General features: G+C 35.6%; 2 protein-coding genes across 2 annotated transcripts; one reads left to right on the forward strand and one right to left on the reverse strand.

Moving 5' to 3' along the window:
• Positions 1-479: 479 nt before the first annotated feature.
• LOC132294896 (ultraviolet-B receptor UVR8) lies at positions 480-5,167 on the forward strand. The gene is made up of 8 exons (XM_059792913.1): positions 480-717; positions 844-996; positions 1,689-1,847; positions 2,849-3,016; positions 3,278-3,409; positions 3,499-3,585; positions 4,305-4,403; positions 4,492-5,167. Exons 1-8 carry the CDS (start codon positions 510-512, stop codon positions 4,683-4,685), a joined length of 1,200 nt encoding a protein of 399 aa, XP_059648896.1. The 5' UTR covers positions 480-509; the 3' UTR covers positions 4,686-5,167.
• Positions 5,168-7,308: 2,141 nt separating this feature from the next.
• Positions 7,309-18,967, reverse strand: LOC132294894 (protein PTST homolog 2, chloroplastic). Its single transcript, XM_059792912.1, has 8 exons — positions 17,983-18,967; positions 17,612-17,778; positions 17,035-17,157; positions 16,777-16,958; positions 10,838-10,983; positions 10,602-10,749; positions 7,883-7,951; positions 7,309-7,793 (listed from the first exon to the last, which is right to left on the reverse strand). Exons 1-8 carry the CDS (start codon positions 18,603-18,605, stop codon positions 7,698-7,700), a joined length of 1,554 nt encoding a protein of 517 aa, XP_059648895.1. The 5' UTR covers positions 18,606-18,967; the 3' UTR covers positions 7,309-7,697.
• Positions 18,968-20,908: the final 1,941 nt, after the last annotated feature.

Genomic DNA, 20,908 nt, shown 5'->3' on the forward strand with positions numbered 1-20,908 from the left:
TCATGAAAGATGAGAGGAAGAAGAATAATGGAGAAAGGATGGCGTGAATTTGGGAAGGGGGCAAAAGTGTGAGAAAAGAAATACATAGGGTTTGAATACAGGTTACCCAATTAAAGCGGGTCGATCCGGCTTTATTCTATTTTTTTATTATTGTTTTTTTATTTGATCATTAAAGTTGATGTGTCCACTTATTATTGGAACATGTAATGATAAACCTACTCACTAGTGAGTAGGCAAGTATTGTCCTTATTATATAATATAAGGACATTACTAACTTTTCACACTTAAAAGTCACTATTAAGACGCCGAACAATGGTAATTTAGGAAAGGTCAAAGTAATAAATTATCAGTCTCTTGTGTATAATTTACTCAAACATTAGGGAGGCAAATGTAATTTTCACTTAGCATTATTATGAGTAATAGGAAACGACGTCGTTAGTTGGGGATTGCCTCTCGAGTAAGATGCGCAGTGCGAAGTGAGATGGAATAAATAACAGAGAAATCTGAAAATGAAATTGATGGAAGAAGAAGAGAAGAAAATAACCGAAGAAGAAGAAGAACAAGTATGGTGGAGTTGGGGAGCAGGAACGGAGGGACAGTTAGGGACAGGAAGGTTTCAGGACGAACATCTCCCTCAACTCCTTCCTTCTCTCTCCTCTTCCGGACCCATCTCTCTCCTCTCTTGCGGCGGCGCTCACGTTATCGCCCTCACCACCAGTACCAACTACTTTCTCTCTCTATAAATATATATATATATATATATGTAGAAATAAATATATATATTTTTTCTGATCAATCAATTAATTGAGAACTGGGTATGAGTTTTTGGGTGTTTCTTTGCAGGTGGGAAGGTGCTGACATGGGGAAGAGGCACGTCTGGTCAACTGGGTCATGGGGATTTGGTTAACAGCTTACAACCAAAGCCTTTGGAGGTTTTCAAAAGCACTGTTGTCACTCATGTTTCTGCTGGGTGGAACCACTCTGGGTTTGTTTCAGGTTTCCTCCCTGTTTATTTATTTGAGACATTAACTTGAAATTTTACATGTGAAATTGATACCCATTATCATAATTTCCACTGTGTAATCACACAAAGTACTCATGATCACGATTCTTTATTTTATCAGAGAATTTGCAAACTTGGTGTATAAGAGATTACAAATTTATGTGGTTTCTAATTTATTATTTCTAATATTGGTGTGTGTGTGTGTGTGTATATTTGATGAATGTATTATGTATTAGCACAATTTCTGTGATTCTAATTAATTAACTCTAATATTGGTGTGTGTATATATATACCCACAAGAAGAAGTCTTTTTCCCAACTACTTGGGGTCGGCTACATGAATCCTATGTTTCCATTTTGCTCTGTTTAAGGCCATAACTTCAGTCAATTCACATGCTATCATATCCTTCATTATTAATTCTACACTTGGACTTTGGTCTTCCTCTTCCCCTAATATTACCCTCAATGTGGATGGTTGATGGATACCCATATGGCATAAATATATTTTTGTTTGTTTTGCTATTATTTTTATTCTTCTTGGTGCATTTTTTTTAGTACTTTTTAGACTTAATTTCTGAAGCATTATGTACCTCGTTGCACCAACAGTCCCAGTTATTCTTATGTATCCCTTTAATCAGGGGATCAGTTTTTGCCTCCCTTTAACTTGGTCTTGTATTTGTTCTCAGATACCGGATGCCTTTTTACATGTGGAGATGGATCATTTGGTCAACTTGGGCATTGTGATTACAAGTCCCATTCTTTTCCGGTAAAGGTCTCATACTTTGCTTCAAAGCATGTTGAGCAGATAGCATGCGGTATGCGCCATTCACTAGTCCTGTTGAAAGGTATACATTGTATCGTACTGCCAGCTAATAGGTCATTAATGTGAAGATGCTATTGCATAGGATGTTTATATTCTTGTATTATTCCAAAAGCATTGATATGACACTTAGTACATCTAAACGGCATGTATACCAGAAACGAATAGTATATAGTGTTTTTTTCCTTGAGAAATTACACTTTGTTATAATCTTGGATCTGAGACGTAATATGTTTTCGGGATAAGAAATAATACGTTACTGGAACTAAAATGAAAGGAGATTGACTGTCTTCTCGCACCAGCATGTAAGAAACAGATTTTAACCAAGTATTTAGAGTTCTTATGAAATAGCATGAGGATTTAAGAACACCAAATGAACAAGAAAAAAAAAAGGAAGTAAAGATGGAATTGCTGGGAATAAATAAGGATGTAAATGCTTTCCTGCCATACCAGTTAGGTTCTGACAGAATATCTTAAAGGGAGGGGTGGGTTAGGGGTTAATTAACTTAATTACCTTTGGCCACAAACAAAACTACAAAATTACTGGAGATCAATTAGGAATAGTGTATCATTATCCATGGCATTTTGAATGGTGATATGTGGGGTCAACTACTTTCTTGTTCAAAGTATTGTTTATTCGTGAACGTTTGAGCAGAAACCGAACTGATCTATTATGTGTATATTGTCAATATGGACTTGTGATGAATTGATGAGAAGTCTTAGAATAGCATAATTAGGATGGATCTGGTTTTGGCATTGATGCAAAGCTTTAAAAGTTATAAGTAAAGAAAGATAACATCAAAAAATAAATAATTCATTCCATTTAATTTTGCTGTTAAAATTCTTTCTAATGTAGTTGTCAGAATTCTCAATGCCAAATTTACAGAATCTTCGCATATTTTGTGATTCTTTGGAAGGTTGCTGAATATACACAAAAGAAATCCCTATTTGTTGGCTATGGAAAACTTGTATCTGATTTCAAGTGAACCGGATCAATCACTAACATTTGAGAGGAATCTGATGTAGGTCATTCAAGAGATCAAGTATACGGATTTGGGTCTGGTAAGCGCGGTCAACTGGGTATTTGCAAGGATAAAATTGGATCAATAAATGTTCCTCAAGTTACTCTTGGGTTGGGACATGTCAAAATCACTAGCATTTGTGCAAATGGAGATCACAGCGCAGCTTTATCTGGTGAGTCCCTTAAATTATCTCTTGATTTAAATGTGGCTATAAGAGCAGATACAAATGTGGTGATCGTGAGGCCCACCATCTGCTATCTGCTGCTTGTAATTACGGACTGACAAATTAAAGAACTTTTGAATGGGGAATGCATTTTTTAAAGTTCAGGGAATGTGATGAGTTATCAAGAATTATCATTAGTACTAGGTCATGATTTGCTGTCCCTGTATTAATTGCTTTCTTTGCTGTTGTTTCATCTGGCTGTCACACAAGCTGATGGAAATCTATACATTTGGGGAAGAGGGTTTAGCGGCACTTCAAATGATTACTATCCCCAGTGTTTAACTTCATCCTTGTCTTTCACCCAGGCTGCTCTTGGATGGAATCATGCTTTAGGATTAACAGGTATGTCATACTTTTACCATTCTACCAGTTCTTTTACCAAAAACAGGTGAATGACTTGTTATTTTGCAACTTCGGGGCATCCTAAGCAGGTGATGGGGAAGTGCATATGCTTGGTGGCGACCGCCATGGAGAGCTCAGCAAGTCTCAGAAAATGACCCCAGTGAAGCATTTGTCAGGTAGTGCATTTTGATATTTAGGAGTGTGTAAAGTGTAAGCGTCTTTAGATTATTCATCTCATTTGACAAATATTATAAGGGTATTAGGACACGTGTACTTGACCATTTGATGAAGTTTACCAGGTGCGTCCATGATCATTTGATAACGTTGTCAAGGATGTTGTGACCCTTAACAAGATGATTTTAACCATCCAATCAATATTCAGATAATGAATCAAGGAATATATACCATTTGCTTAGTCATTTTTGGAAATTTCCTTTTTGAGTACATGTAATTTATGGTCCATTTGGTAGGACGGAAGGGTGGGAGGAAGGAAAGGAAGAGGGGAGGGATGGAAAGGTTTTTCATTGATCATTTGGTAGGACCATAGGAAGGAGAAAGGAAGGGAGGAAGGAATATCCTTCATTTCAGATCCACCATAAGTGTTCCTTCCACATGGGAAGAAAGGAGGGTTGAAAGGCCTCCTTCAACTTTTTCACATTTTGGACTTTAAATAACACCATCCCTTAAAATTGTAAGTGTGTAATGATAAATTTCTGTAAAACCCCCTTCCTTTCTCCCTTCTCTCTTTCCTCAACTGAACATTGGGAGGGAAATTCCCCTTCTCCTATGGATGTTTTTCCTATCCTTCCTGTCTTTTTTTTTTTTTTTTTTCTCCCAATTCTCCCTCTCAAATGCAATAGAGCATCAGTGTCAAAATGTGTGCTTTGTACTGCAGAAGGTTCAAAGGAAGCCATTATGGAGAAAATTCCCGGTATTGATATGATTAAAGTTCTAGAGATTGCAGCAGGAGCTGAGCACTCGGCTCTAATAACAGGCAAGATCTTATTCTCTATGTATTGTTTCTTTTTAATCTTGGTCATATGCTGATTTATTTTCGTTGTGGACTTCCTGCCATTTTGCAGAGAATGGATTAACAATGACATGGGGTTGGGGTGAACATGGTCAGCTTGGCTTGGGAAATACAAGTGATCAAAGTAACCCTCAAATGGTCAGACTCGGCCACATATGTACAAACAGACACACCACGTTCAAAGTTTACTGTGGAAGTGGGTTCACATTTGCTGTAAGGAAAGATCGTCTCCCTTCCCGGACTTGACTTATCTGCATTAGGAATGACAACCTTATTTGATGTCTCTTTAGAATCCCAAATAGCCATGAAAGGAACTAAGGAATAGAATTCTTTCACATACGATTCGATTCATCTACTCCTTTTGTTTTTCGTGTAAAAATATCTTGAAAGGACGGATTCTCACTTTTTAATGGGAAAATATGATTGAGGGCCACAGTTCTGTGAAACTTGGATGGCATGCATCTCCTACGGAATGAAGTCGTTGGAGCTGGGTTTTTTTTCCAGGCAACCAGTCTTAAAAGATGAAGAAATTGCATATTTTGTGACTGAAGTGGATGACCTGTTCGTCTTGTTGCAGCAATTGTAGACCGAAGAACTGTTCAATACTCTTAAAATGTATTATTACTTTTACTGTAATGACTCCAGCTTTTGTGGACTTAATGAAAGTGAATGGTAATATACTTATCAAGGCCTGACTCCTATTAGATGCTACTGTTGTACCATCAAGAGGATTTGCTGCCAAAATATCTAGCAGTAGATCCTTTATATTTAATGTCAACTGTGCATATAAGTGGCATAGTTGATAAAATGCCCAGCTCCCCGAGGTGGTATGCCCGTGTTCGAGTCCCCCTAATTTGCTATTATAAGAAAAGAGAAAAAGAAAAGAATATTATGAAACAGCACAAAGAGTTAAAGCAAACTTTACAAAGTTAACAAAATAATTCATCCTTGTTCTAATATTTTCTTCTAACCTAAAGGAACAAATAGCAATAATGATACCAGATAATCTTTTTTTTTAAAAGGTTTGAATCTGATAATATTTTGAATACAAGAAGCCAAAGTATCTAGCAGTAGATCCGTTATATTTAATGTCAACTGTGCATATAAGTGGCATAGTTGGTAAAATGCCCAGCTCCCCGAGGTGGTATGCCCGTGTTCGAGTCCCCCTAATTTGCTATTATAAGAAAAGAGAGAAAGAAAAGAATATTATGAAACAGCACAAAGAGTTAAAGCAAACTTTACAAAGTTAACAAAATAATTCATCCTTGTTCTAATATTTTCTTCTAACCTAAAGGAACAAATAGCAGTAATGATACCAGATAATCTTTTTTTTTTTTTTTTGAAAGGTTTGAATCTGATAATATTTTGAATACAAGAAGCCAAAGTATCTAGCAGTAGATCCTTTATATTTAATGTCAACTGTGCATATAAGTGGCATAGTTGGTAAAATGCCCAGCTCCCCGAGGTGGTATGCCCGTGTTCGAGTCCCCCTAATTTGCTATTATAAGAAAAGAGAAAAAGAAAAGAATATTATGAAACAGCACAAAGAGTTAAAGCAAACTTTACAAAGTAAACAAAATAATTCATCCTTGTTCTAATATTTTCTTCTAACCTAAAGGAACAAATAGCAGTAATGATACCAGATAATCTTTTTTTTTTTTTTTTTTTTTTGAAAGGTTTGAATCTGATAATATTTTGAATACAAGAAGCCAAAGTATCTAGCAGTAGATCCTTTATATTTAATGTCAACTGTGCATATAAGTGGCATAGTTGGTAAAATGCCCAGCTCCCCGAGGTGGTATGCCCGTGTTCGAGTCCCCCTAATTTGCTATTATAAGAAAAGAGAAAAAGAAAAGAATATTATGAAACAGCACAAAGAGTTAAAGCAAACTTTACAAAGTAAACAAAATAATTCATCCTTGTTCTAATATTTTCTTCTAACCTAAAGGAACAAATAGCAGTAATGATACTAGATAATCTTTTTTTTTTTTTTTTTTTTTTTTTTTGAAAGGTTTGAATCTGATAATATTTTGAATACAAGAAGCCAAAGTATCTAGCAGTAGATCCTTTATATTTAATGTCAACTGTGCATATAAGTGGCATAGTTGGTAAAATGCCCAGCTCCCCGAGGTGGTATGCCCGTGTTCGAGTCCCCCTAATTTGCTATTATAAGAAAAGAGAAAAAGAAAAGAATATTATGAAACAGCACAAAGAGTTAAAGCAAACTTTACAAAGTAAACAAAATAATTCATCCTTGTTCTAATATTTTCTTCTAACCTAAAGGAACAAATAGCAGTAATGATACCAGATAATCTTTTTTTTTTTTTTTTTTTTGTGAAAGGTTTGAATCTGATAATATTTTGAATACAAGAAGCCAAAGTATCTAGCAGTAGATCCTTTATATTTAATGTCAACTGTGCATATAAGTGGCATAGTTGGTAAAATACCCAGCTCCCCGAGGTGGTATGCCCGTGTTCGAGTCCCCCTAATTTGCTATTATAAGAAAAGAGAAAAAGAAAAGAATATTATGAAACAGCACAAAGAGTTAAAGCAAACTTTACAAAGTAAACAAAATAATTCATCCTTGTTCTAATATTTTCTTCTAACCTAAAGGAACAAATAGCAGTAATGATACCAGATAATCTTTTTTTTTTTTTTTTTTTTTGAAAGGTTTGAATCTGATAATATTTTGAATACAAGAAGCCAAAGTATCTAGCAGTAGATCCTTTATATTTAATGTCAACTGTGCATATAAGTGGCATAGTTGGTAAAATGCCCAGCTCCCCGAGGTGGTATGCCCGTGTTCGAGTCCCCCTAATTTGCTATTATAAGAAAAGAGAAAAAGAAAATAATATTATGAAACAGCACAAAGAGTTAAAGCAAACTTTATAAAGTTAACAAAATAATTCATCCTTATTCTAATATTTTCTTCTAACCTAAAGGAACAAATAGCAGTAATGATACCAGATAATTTTTTTTTTTTTTTTTTTTTTTTTTGAAAGGTTTGAATCTGATAATATTTTGAATACAAGATTTTACATTTAAAAAAAAAAAAATGAAAAAAGAAAAGAAAAGAGAATAAAAGAAAAATACAAAGGTGGCTACATATACCAATTTGCTATGCCAAAATAATCTAGAGAAAATTATCATCAACCAACAGCTTCTGATGGCTACAAATATCCTGCAGAACATACCCATCCTCTTTTAACTGTTGTCCCCTCTTCAGATAAAAAGAGGTTGCATGCCTATTGTGTGCATTTAAGTGACGACAACCAGGTTATTCTCATACCCATTGTTTCGAACTACAGGGCGTAGAGGATCAGTCTTCCATGTGCCATCAACAATGAACTTAATCTGCAGGTATGGTAGTAGTAACTGACATGCCCACCATTCAAAAGGTACTGAAAATTGTGGAATCGTGACAGTTAATAAAAATGACCTACCTCGTATCTACCCGGATACAACTTCAGGCACACTGAGAAAATACCTTTACTTGATTTCTCCATCTTTCTCTGCAAGATAAAGAGTGTAAAACAAAATGCATATCAAGAAAAGCCATCCAAAAGCACTTGGAGTTGAAACCAAAACATTGGTAATTAAATTCTTTGACATCTACCCATCCTAAAAAAAAAGTTCACTGCAATATCTATGCTAATGAAATTCATGAGAAACAAAACAATAAACAGAAGCATACTTCACCCATTGAAGTTCTCGTAAAATTTTGTTATTAAAAGGCTTTCAAAATCTGAATTACTGTGAGATTCAATTTATATTAACTTAGGCAATCATGACCGATAGCATCACCAACTCCAACAGCAGCTTTATGGCAATCTAAGAACCATTTAGTGGTCCACTTGAGCAACTAAAATATTGGACTGGATCACTCTTATCAAATCCTAAAATACATAATGGAACTTAGTGTTTACATTGACAAGTTGCAAAACTACTATAAAAAATGACTTCTCTTTCCCCTTCATAAGATTTATTGAAGTGGGTAGGTTGTATTTAACCTAGTGGTATCTTCTCTACATTTCAGAGTGGAACGTCAAGGGTTCAAGTCCCCGTGCAGGCAGAATTGGCTGTGTGAGTTACTTGCCAAGGGGAAAAAAAAAGGTGGGTCTAATATGACCCTGATGAGTTTGAAAAGGCTTACACTAACTTCTGTAATTTACTTCATCAGTTTCAATTTCCAGCATTCTGAAACAACATCTCAACAAAAATTTTACTACAACTACTTGTGTCTGACTACGACATTACATTCTGTCATCCTCTTGGGCCATATCTTTTGTTAAACCACAGCCCATTTCATCCTTCCATGATATCAAGCCATTTTGGCAACTTGAACTGGATTGTTTTTCCTTCATAGTGCAGTTATCTTATTTTGCACATGACCGACCACATTGTCTTAGACTGCTCTCACAGTCAGATTTTAAAATTCAGTTTCACTAAATCACTAGATTATAGGAGTAACGAGGTCCCCAATAATTGAGCATGTGTTGAGGGGTTTATTGGGACATTGAGTCTTGTGTTGACAAACTCCTCCACGTACTAGGGTGATTGAACGAAATTTAAGTTTTCGAGTTTATAACTGAAGACGATTATAATGGAGCATCAACAACGATCATGTGCATGATTCATCATGCTCAATCACATGTTTAAGAAAAGGTAAGATCAGATGAACAGGCCAGTGGCCTAGCGGGATCAGGCCCCTACTTTCCAAAGGGAGGTCAGGGGTTCAAGCCTCAATGGAGACATGTGTGTGTGAATACCAACTAAGAGAGAGAGAGAAAAAAAAAAAAAGAGATAATATCAGACCTTAGCAGACATACGAACTAAATTTAGATTAATTTATTAGATAGTTGGACTACCCCTGATTTGGGATCGAGCATTTTATAGGCTTTAAATCAGGATAATCAAAGTTTTCCAAAATAGGGAATTTTGATCTATAAACACTCAGATGGATTGATAGAACTTGTGTTTAATTTTTTAAAAGGAAAACAGTATAGAAAGATCGATAACTTTGATTGATCAGTCCTTCAATCGAAAAAAAATAAGCAACAATTAATAGCCTCGATCAATTTAATACTTCAGTAGGAGGCTACTGGAGTAGCTCAATCGATCATACCTGAAGACTGATTGATCGCACATGAAGACCTACAGTTTGACCATTGGCAGTCAGTTGTTAGAATTGTATGAATTTAATATTTTTAACGTGATATATCTTTCCTATTTTGTTCACAAGTCTGTGCTTAAGAGAGAGAGATAGAGAGAGTGACGGAGATTTGATCAATCTAGGATTTTAGATAGTTCACCATAATTCTATGACAGAAAATCAAAGCCAGTAGCAAATTGAAGAACAGCAACCATCAATTAACTGAATGTTTTCCAAAGATAAAGAAGCAATATAACAATCAAGGAGAACATTTTTTGTTGAGGAAGAAGTCAGTTGATAAAAAATAGCAGTGTTCAGGGTGAACATGCATGAGTTACATCAGACGTAACTAGGTGATTCTAGGGAATAGAATCCGATACCTAGTATTATAAACCTTTCTTTAAAATGGATTGTTTGAGTGTGGACAAGTTCCATGATTTCCCCTTTCTAGAGTTTTTCACATAAAATTAGTCTCTATACTTTTGATTTACTGCTTTTCATGTGTGGATGCTTAACTTCTTGTGATTGGCTTAGTTATTGAGACACATTGATAAAATAAAATTAATTAAAATAAATTTGAAATTAAGTTAATGATTGTTGAATTTTTTTAGACCTACTCACTCTCTTTTAGGTATAACTAGTACCGTGAATACTCTGACGTACCGTATCAGAGCTTAGGGTGCAGGTCCTTCCCTCAGGGCTGACTGGGTACAAACTCAACCTTCAATATTATTTGCACAAAAACAGCTGCCCTTGTACTAGATCCATGTTCTAACACTAAGCAGCCCAAGAGGAAAAACTAGATTTACTCCAACTACTCTTTTTTTTTTTTTTTGATAAGTTACTCCAACTACTCTTAACCAACTTGTGTGAGAGAAACTAAATTTTAGTAATGCAAAAGTAATTCCAAACAATGATGGAACCACAAGGCTTATACTTCATACCTTTACAATTTTAAGAGGAGAAGTACTAATTATATATAACTAAATTATTTCAAGACGATATCAAACCTGAGTGGTCCAACCATCAAAAGATCCAGTTAATAGGACCTCTGAGCCTGAATTAGGCCAAACTATGAAGGTAGTACGAAGAAGTTGTAAAGCTCGACGAGCACCATCAACCCTCTTCTGCTTCTCTTCCACCATCCTTTGTGCATCACTGTAGAAGGATAGTAAAAGAGTGACAAGTCAAAAGAGGAAAACAAATCCAAATGACATGTCATTAAATGAGCAGAAAACATGCATACATTATTGCTAGCGCCATCTTCCCTTCTAAAACTGCCAACTTTGCACGTATTGACCGCAATCTGTCCTGGCCATTCATGATCTCAGTTTCCTGGAACTCCCAAGCATCAGAAAGCTTCCGTAAATTATTGGAGGAGCTTCCATGGCCCTGATGAAGAACTCAGAGGAGGATCAAAGAAGAGATCTAATAAGAACCCAACCAAGTTTTCAAAGAATCAAAACAAAATGATAACTTTTCTACAGAAAAATGGAACAGTAACTGAATTTTCCGAGACTCATAAAATGCAACACAACTTTATCTTCTACCCAGTAAAATGTACACGTTTCTTCCATTAGTAAATGCTCTTTTCTTTCTTCCTCTCTCCTTTTCTTCTACGATTTTTATAAAGAAAATATCTTCTTTTATAATATTTATATGATAATTCGATGGCCAAATTATCTATATGACCAGAACCATAATTCTGATTTCTTCACGCGCGCGCGCGCGCAGAGAGAGAGAGAGAGTGACAATTCTTTATGTGAAACAGAACCAACCACTATTACATGGATTGTTAAGACTTCAAATACCATGGCCAGACCATCAAACAAAAATTATATGAGAAAACAGCACTAAATGTGTGACTACTTGCCACAAAAAAAAAATGTTTATGTTGAATATGTATTGATGCAGCTGCTATGGATTTAAAACTTGAATTCGTTCAACCATTATTAGGAATCAAGGACTTTCTATTTCTTTTTTCTTTTTATTTTTTAACCCTGGATTTTAGGAATCAAGGAGTTGACCACAAAGTACCTGCTCACCGTATCTAGGTACCAAAAAAAATCATTTATCAGAGAACATTTTGTTTTACAAGTTTATTTTATGACCAACTAGAAAAATGCCTGAAGGAAGTGGGGTGCATGTGGACATAATATGTATATAGCAACAAACTCAAACAAACTCTCATAAAAAACACAAATCTAAAAACTCTACAAAACTATATAGAATATCCTGATATTAACTTCCCTGAGATCCAGCCAAAACCTAACCAGCTCAACCACTGAAACAGGCATGAGCCGGGAACACACCAAAAGGAAATAAAATCATGCTTCAGAGGTTTCTTGCCACCTTTGAACAAACAAGGAGATGATCAACCAACTCTTCTGCCCTTTACACATGCAGCACCAAATCAAGACTACCAAAAGCACTCGTCAATTAACGTAAGCACACTTTCATGTCAAAGTGAATGAGAAATTTTTATGGTATCTGATGAGCGCTGAAAAGTGCGCATTTAAACCGCTTAAGCTTAGGTATTCTAGGACCTTTATCTATCTTACTTTCCCATTTTAGACGTTATTGTCCTTTTTAGGTGCTTATCTCCAAAATAAGCTAATTCAGCCAAATAAGAGCTTAAAAGAAGCTAACTCAAGCTGGATGGAAGAAAGGAGCAAAGTGGAAACAGAATGAAGCAAAGTGTGGAAATCAGCATGTTCGATCGATCTCAACAATACTTCGATCGATCGAAAGTTCATCGATCTAGACTCTCCAAGACGGATCCAAGCTCTTTTGTCCTTATCCAAAGATCCCACAAAGTTCGATCGATCCAACAATTCTCAGATCGATCGAAAAGATTCCATCTTATTCTGTTGAACCACCCCACCTACCACTTTTGTTTCTTTGCCCAAAATATCTCAGATCTGTCCTTATCCAAAAAGGCGCCGCCATGAGAGGATCGATCCAGCCAAAGTTTGATAGATCTCAGCCAAGTTCAATCGATCTCAGCATAGGTTCGATTGATCGGACCCTCTCAAGTGCGAATTAAATTAATTTCCAGCTCATTAAAAGTTGTCTCATTGTGCAATCATTGGAGGAGCCCTTGTGTACGAGCCTAGACCATTGGGTGTGACATCTGAGCTACCTATATAAGGATTATGAGCCACTTTTACAAGGAGGTTTTTTTAGGAGTTGATAGATACAATTTTGATTATTCTTAGAGAGGACGAAAAGAGAAGAGGAGGCTAGAGACACATTCTTGGGAGGTCTTCCATCTACTTCAAGAAGAAGAGCATTTCTACCATGGAGATAGCTCTTGAGGGTTGGAGGACACCATTCATGAGTGGCTAGACATCCTCTTGGGGCTAGAGTTAGCCCTAAGCATGCTTTCTTTACCTTGATTTATGTATCTTTGAGGGGATTTGTATTGTAATACATGTTTTGACATATTTATATACATAGATCTTGTTTATTCAATGATTTGTGTGGTTTAATTCTTCCAATTGATCATTTCATTCTATCCATATGTTTATGTATGCTAGAATAGATGTTCATGTGTTTATCTCTTTCTCTTGTGTTGTTGATGCATGTCTATGTGTGTTGATGCTATAGATCTAGAGATTGTCAAGACATAGTGCTTAATAAAATGCTCTTGTGGTTTATTTGATGGTTCATACTCATTTCTTGATGGATTGTGCCTCTCCCTTAGTTTAATTAGTTTAATTTTCATGTCATTAGCTTAGATGTAATGTAGTTACCTTAGTTGTTAAATGGGAGGACAATCCATACTTGTTGTTTGATGTTCCATACTTATGAATGCAAGTAGTATATTTCTCTATTTATGTGATGTGTTTGGATTGTGAACTTAAAGGAAGGATTAATGGCTTAGTTTGATATATTGTGCTATTCATTGTGTACACACACTCACTATTGTTGCAACATATGTTTTTCCCCTCATTAATTATGAATTGAGTGTATAGAAAAGTGATACTTAGTGGTGATCTCTAAGTCCCAAAACCTCTCTCTCTTGTTTTCTCTATCCTTTAATTACTTGTTTTATATTGAGCTTGCTTAATCTTAATTGTAGTTTAACAACCAAATAATCTACCTTTGATCACTGGACCTACTAACCCTAAGCATTTTTTCCATTACTAGTAGCCCTCTAATCCCTTGGGACGATCCCTATTCACCCTTGCTACATTAGTAGTAGTGGTAGTAGTGGCATTTAAAAATTTAAACTTGACCCGAAAGGCTTTACTTGAACCGTGCATTCACTACATTATTTTGACGTATTGGAACGGCCACCGTCAGTATCTGAAATTTAAGATGAAAACCCAATCTCTGAAATAATATGGTAGAATGTAATTAAAAAATTCTGGCTGCTGTAATTAGAATAAATTTATATGCTCACCAAAATAAGAATTTCATAGACCTATTCCTGCACCAAACACGTTGTGTTGATAGTTGTACTCATTTGGGATTTTAAATGATAAATGTGATATGGCTTCAGAATGTTGTGATCAAAAAGAATAAAAAGAGATAGATTTGACTGGATGGTCCTATGGATCATGTCTATAGTTTTAATTGCATGGTCATATGGAATGTGAACCAAACACCCTGTTATTGATCAGTGAAGTCTTTGATGATGGAGAAAAATAGGGGAAAAAAAAGAAATAAGAAATAAGAACATTGCCTAGTACATGTACTGCCTATGTGTGGTGTTGGGAGGAGAAGACTGACTTGACCTTTTGATATTATTTTGTATAAAGTGGCTGCTCTAAGGACTTGAACTCCCGCCCTTATGCTTGCCAGTCCAAGTTTTGATTTTACCATTGCACTAAGCAATGGCAACTTGAAAAAATCTCTTCCACAATGCCATCAAAAAAAAAAAATTAAAAAGAAAAGAAAAAAAAAAGAAGAAGAAGAAAAGAAAAGAGAAGTAACAGTAAATAAAACGACAATTTAGATGTTGTCTTGCAACTGCATAAGCACATTTAAAAAAAAAAAATTTCACACTCGATTGAATTTTGATCCCAAAGATATTACAACCCGTAAGATATCTAAAATTGTCCATGCAGTAACTCTGCTCAAGAAGACAAAGTTTAAGGAATTCTAAATCTTACTTTATGTTAAATTTTTGTACCTGACTGTTCCGATATGGAACTTCCACAGAAATTTATTGCAGTTCTAGATGAAAACTCAAATGTAAAAGTTTGAGATAAAATAAACTTAAACTGTTCTTAACTTGATTGTTGGCAACTTAAGAGCAAGGCTTTTTATTCTAGAAGTTTATCTCTACGAGAAACCTTAAATTTACAAAAGCAATGGTTGATGGATATCCAAGCGTTAGATTTTTTTTTTTTCTTTCTAGAGTTTCAATTAAATGGCGGGACTTTTCTCATTTTCTCCTGTGATTGATGAACTTCAGACATTCTGAAAATCAAAGGCTTTCCAGGTAAACTTTAGCCTCTACAAGTATAATTTTAAAGCATCAACTCTAGGAGCCAAAATTTTAAACTTCAGTTTTGACCAAACTCCTATCATGTAAATATGGAACTAATCTGTGCTGATTCATATACTACAAAATCATGCGACTTGTCAAATCTCATCCTTTAGCCACTATGCTCCACTACCGGTGATGACACAGAATATAGCTAATAGAGTTGTTCATTCTAGTGATGATTAAAGAAAATTTTCTTCTTTCAAGTCCTTATTGATGTACTTAAATACAAACATGTATATAAATTAGGCAAACAATTTCAAAAGATTAAAGTGGCAAAATCAACATTGACGCAGGGCACTGAAACTGTGACATTTCAAGGCACTCGGAAGAGTTTCAGTTAGTTCATGGAGAGACTTAATATGATCTATATCTTTGAAGTCTAAATAATATTTTAATGAATCACCTTGGTTCAATGTTTTACGACTAATATTCTGAAATATGTTGTAAATAGAATGTCTGTCATAAACAAATCATAAAATCCACAGATTAGATCTCATTATTTGTTGAAAAGGTGAATAGCCAGATTACCAATAAAACATATTTCATAACTTTTCACGTGCTACGAAATGCGAAACAGTAATGCACATTTTGACAGGTTCTTTATCACTATAACCTTTCACATGCTATGAAATACAGTAAGGAAACAGAAATGCATATTTCGACAGGTTCTTTATCAAAATATACTGTTTTAACTACTTACCAAATAATATATATATATACACACATGCACACACACTTTTAATTAACTGGAATCTATAAGCTTGCAACACAAAATAATTTTGAGATACATCCGAATAATATCTTCTTCGATGCAAAATGAGTACCTTCTGCTAAGCTTATAATTATATTTTCTCGGTGCCATGTACTCTGGTGTAATCTATCAGTTTCATAACATGGAGGTATAAATGGTATTATTTATATGGAAACATGTACCCCAGGAAGCACGGACATGCCTAAAAGGTCGAAGAATCCGTGTTGGACGCCGACACGCATTGGACACGACCCAACATGTGTCGGACATGCCAAAATATGTGTCTGGAAAATTTTTTTTTTTTTTGGACACACCGCGGACACGTCATAGACACGCCATGGACACGTGTCTGACACACATATCGTATCATTAGGGAGATATGATGACTTCTTTGAATTTCTTTTATAAAATATGGCGGTCAAAACATATAATACTTCAAGTTTTTTGTTTTAAAAGATAGTAGATTCAATTGTGTAGTTCTTTAACCAATAGACTAATTATTTTTATAGCTCATTAATTATTATGATTTGTGACTTTTTCATTGTTAGGTTGATGAAATATAATATTACTATAGGATCATATATATAAAAAGATATATTTATTAGTCGGTGTGTCCGTTTGCTAATTTTTCACAATTTGTCTTGTCGTTGTGTCCGTGTCATGTCGTATCTATGTCCCGTATCCGCATCCATGCTTCTTAGCATATACCCTTATTTACTCCATAGAAGAAGTTAAATGAGCCACACTGCTCACAGTGTCCAATATCAAGTTATCAATGTATAGCTAAGTGTTTTACCTATAAAAAAAAACGTATAGCTAAGTGTGACACAAAAAGGCTCCAGTAGAATATTTAATTTGCATATTTAAGAAACAATGACAATACACAATAGAGTGATTAAATTTATGATAACGAGAAACGAATTAGATTGCTCACCTCTTTTGAAATCAATTCCTCACTCTTAGATTGCAATAAGCGAAGTGCAGAGGCAAGCTCCAGCTCCATGTGCTGAATGCGAGTTCGTATATGACTGTGATCTATATTTTTTCGTCCGTCTAAAGCTTCAGAAGCATCCTTTTCCACACCCATTTGGTTTTCATCGAAAGATATTTCACCAGCTGCAGATTTTGTGTGTGCAGGTCATGTTCCAAATACTGACCACTTTATTTATATCTAAATTAGAAAGTGAAATACCTTCAAATTCTACATTTGAAAATCCTGCCCGCTGAATGCTCCAAGTTCTCCACATTTCTGGCTTAAGTGAGTTTTTTGAACCATCACAATCTGAGACATTTCTGTTATGGCTAAGCTTGCCCCCTGAATCATTGAACATGTCTTTCTTAGGGCTACTCAATCTGAGTCCACTGCTTCTTTCAAAGTCAGGCTAGTCAGCACTGACTTTTACAAACACCGCAAAGTACATTTTAGAATGTTCATACAAACTACAATGAGAGGAAGTCATTCATCAAACTCTAAAATGGTAACTATGTATCCAATGGTGATGCTACAACAGCGGTTTCCATTCAGCAGTTCCCACAAGAAAAAATATTTATCAAGAAAACCAGTTCCATCTATATAAGAATACAAAACAAATGAATGTCTATGAATAAAGATGATAACAACATTAACTTAAATTGCAAAGTTTAGAATTTAATTCTTCAGTGTATTCCACATACAGATTCCAAGGGATAATAAACCATGGATAAAGTTCTAATCTTTAAGATATGTGATCACAAAGCAACTTAATTTAGAACAAGTAACAAAAACTTACCCGCATCCGTATGGGCATCAAAATGCAGGTCACCTTCATCATTTCTACTCGAAATATGAGTACTATCTCCTCTTTTCGCCAAATTAATGCCAAAAACCAAATTTCTCTGCTTCTCCAAACGACCTAATATTCCCTCAATCCCAGTATCTTCATCAATTCCTAGTTCCCTGCACAATATTATCATCTCAGTTATATACTTTTTTTTTTGATAAGTAGTTATATACTTATATAACATCTCAATATATTTAGTACATAAATGTGTAACACTTGCAATAGATCATCAAATGGGCATTCAAAAAATTCTTTAACCAGAAAATCAAAGAGTTTTGAAAATGAGAAAATGGAAGAGTAATTGCATATAGGAACCTCACAGTGAGCTACCAGAAGGTGAAGCGGACTCGGAGCAATTTACAGAAGCAGAAGAAAATTCAAAAGACCCATCTTCAGCCCTGTCAAAAGAGTTACTCTCCTGACAACTCTCAACCCTCTGATTGAATTCCCCAATATTAACACCATCGAAAACACCACCATCCCAATTTCTTGCCTCTTGAACCTTATCTTCATCATAATCACCATCCGAATCCCAACCAAGAGACAGCCAACCACCTCTCGTCACAATGGCCTCCACCAAATCCATCCTCCCCCCATCCACCAGCTCTTTCTTCGTTGGAAACACCGCCGGCTTCTTTGAATTCTCCATGAACTCCAAAATCTCCGCCTCCAACGCCAAGTCCCCTTCACTTTCCCAATCCTTACACCAACAACACCAAGAACTCCCGTAACGTCTCCTCCTCCAATCCAGAAACCTCAAAGAACCACTTTGCTTCGCCGTAACGAGCTGGAAACACGCGGCCTCCGGTCCTCGCCGCCGTGGAAGAAGACTTCTTCTTGGACTGACCAAGGAAGCAAGAGAAGAAATGGCGGGAAAGTTCAAATCTCGGACGAAGAGGGGCGAGACGATGAGTTGATTGGTGGAGGTGATAAGCGACAGCATCGTTCAGGCATTTCGTCGAACACTTGGAGCTGCCAAAATTGCAGTCCCAGAGACGCTCGCCCCGAAAGGAGAGAAGGACGAGTACTGAAGCAACGAACAAAGCAGTACCGAAAAGCGTAGACGCATTAATGAATAGTACTCTTCACATATATATATATATATATATATAGATAGGTAGATATATATAGAAATATATATGGCGGGGAAACTGTGAAACTGGTATCTATTTTTACCTATTTGGGTTCCGTTATGTCGTATGTGTGTGGTTTGCGTAAGGGCGTGTTTGTCTGCGAGTGAATTTTGGCTAGATTGAGTTGTTTTGGGACCCAATTCCTTTCTTTTCTACTTTTGTTCTCATTGTACACCTTTAAATTGTCAATGCAATCAATATCCTCTCTCCCGCAAAAAAATTGCCCCCCATTTCATTTTTCTTTGCCTCAATTCAAAATTCCTAATTTACGTCATAAAAAACATTAAAATCTACTATATTATTGAAAAATCGGATATCCAAATAGACACAATTTCTTTTTATTTTTTTATTTTTTGGGACAGAGAGTATCATTACGTGAATGCAACATACTCGTGCAATATATTTACATCTAAAATGTTACACTAGAATATATTATATTAACAACAATATATTATATAAAGGGCTTGTCTGGTATGCTAATAAAATAAATATAAAAAAAAACATTTTTTTTTATGTTGAATTTGTTGAAGGTAGTTCGTGAGTAGGATGAGGACATCATTCTATGTAAGCCAAGAAATCTGAGATCAGTATCCAAGTGGAGATTCAAGTAACACAAGGGATTCTCTAGGTATGGAGATTAAGAAAGAGAAGGCCGACCTCGGTACCGTATGAGCTCGAGCTTGTCAGAGAATAGCTATTAATGTTGTTGTTGTGTGTTTTAAAGGCTGATTAACACCCCCTATTTATAGTGTTTATCTCCTCGGTCAATGTCTTTCAGTCTTTTGGGTGAGCCCGCTCTTACCCAAGGGTTCGAGGGTCTTTCCCTCTGACGGATGAGACATTGATGGATGGGTCGCAATGCTTTGCCCCCTAATTAGAAGAGGTAATGGCGCTCCTTAATTAATATGGATCTTATCAAACGTCTTTCGCAATTAATGCATTCTTTATCCTTCTTACTCGAGCTTGGGTACCAAGTATCCTTTCCCCCTTGTGTTGGCATCGAACTGAGGCGAGCCCTTGGGTCTCAGCCACCTGTCCACATGTCCTCAGATTCCCGAATTCCAGAGGAAGAAAGCCTTCCTCTAGGTCCTGCCTTCATGACCTCGCAAAGCCTTATCCCAATTTATAGTTCGAGGTCCCCAATGGCCAAAAAAGGAGACTCGCAAAGCAGGTTAGCCGAGGTTGCCACTTTCAGAAGGCAACCTCGGTCGAAACGGCCAGGGGGCGAGGGTGGGGGTAGGGGAGGAGCCCATCCTACTTGAGCGGGGCATGTCCACAGAAGGAAAGGGTAGCGACCTCTTTCTCGGCCAGTGAGTTCAGTTATAGGACGAGTAGCTCGAGAATACTGTCCTTATTGTAAGTATGCCAAGTAAGCATTGGCTAGTTATACCTATTTTGCAGAGGTGTCGCCATTTAAGCAGCTATCGTGGCGCGACCATCAATAGAATTATAATAAATTTGTTGTTAGTAAAAAGTATTTTAAATTTTTTGTGATACATTATATAAAGTATTCTACGACAAAGAGTCATGATACTAATATTTTACCTGAGTGGGAATGACTTCTTGATGATGACGACCTTCCACAGGATCAATTAAAACAATCGAAACTATCCCAATGAACTCTAAATAATTTTTCTTTTACTTGTACGGATAAAGCATTTTTTTTTAATTTGTTTACATCAATATTGTTTAAAGTGCTTTTATTGTTAATTTTTAAATAACATCTTTTAATAGAGTGTTGCTATATTTAATAGTAGCACAATTTTTATAGAAAAATTGATGAGATTATCTTTACTCAAATTGCAGTTTTTTAAAAGACAAAAATTTTAATTTTATTCAAAAAAAATATATATATTTGCTAAGGTTGCCAATCCCAAATAGATTATAAATTGCAACACTGCAATGCAATTTTTTTTTTTTTCTTTTGCAAGGTAAGAAGAATTTAGAAGTTAGATTATTAAGTATAGAGAGTCAAAACCTTAGATTATTAAGTGTAGAGAGTCAAAACCTTACATAATTATTTTTTTATCCTGTAAGTCTTGTTAGGATAATCGGTCGCGAAAGAATTTCATATGGTTCTTTCGGTCAGTTTATATTGATTTTGTCTGAATTC

This window comes from Cornus florida, unplaced genomic scaffold (genome assembly GCF_030987335.1).
Source record: "Cornus florida cultivar Cherokee Brave unplaced genomic scaffold, ASM3098733v1 CherokeeBrave_3.0.0_Hap2_Chr02, whole genome shotgun sequence".
Taxonomy (NCBI): domain Eukaryota; kingdom Viridiplantae; phylum Streptophyta; class Magnoliopsida; order Cornales; family Cornaceae; genus Cornus; species Cornus florida.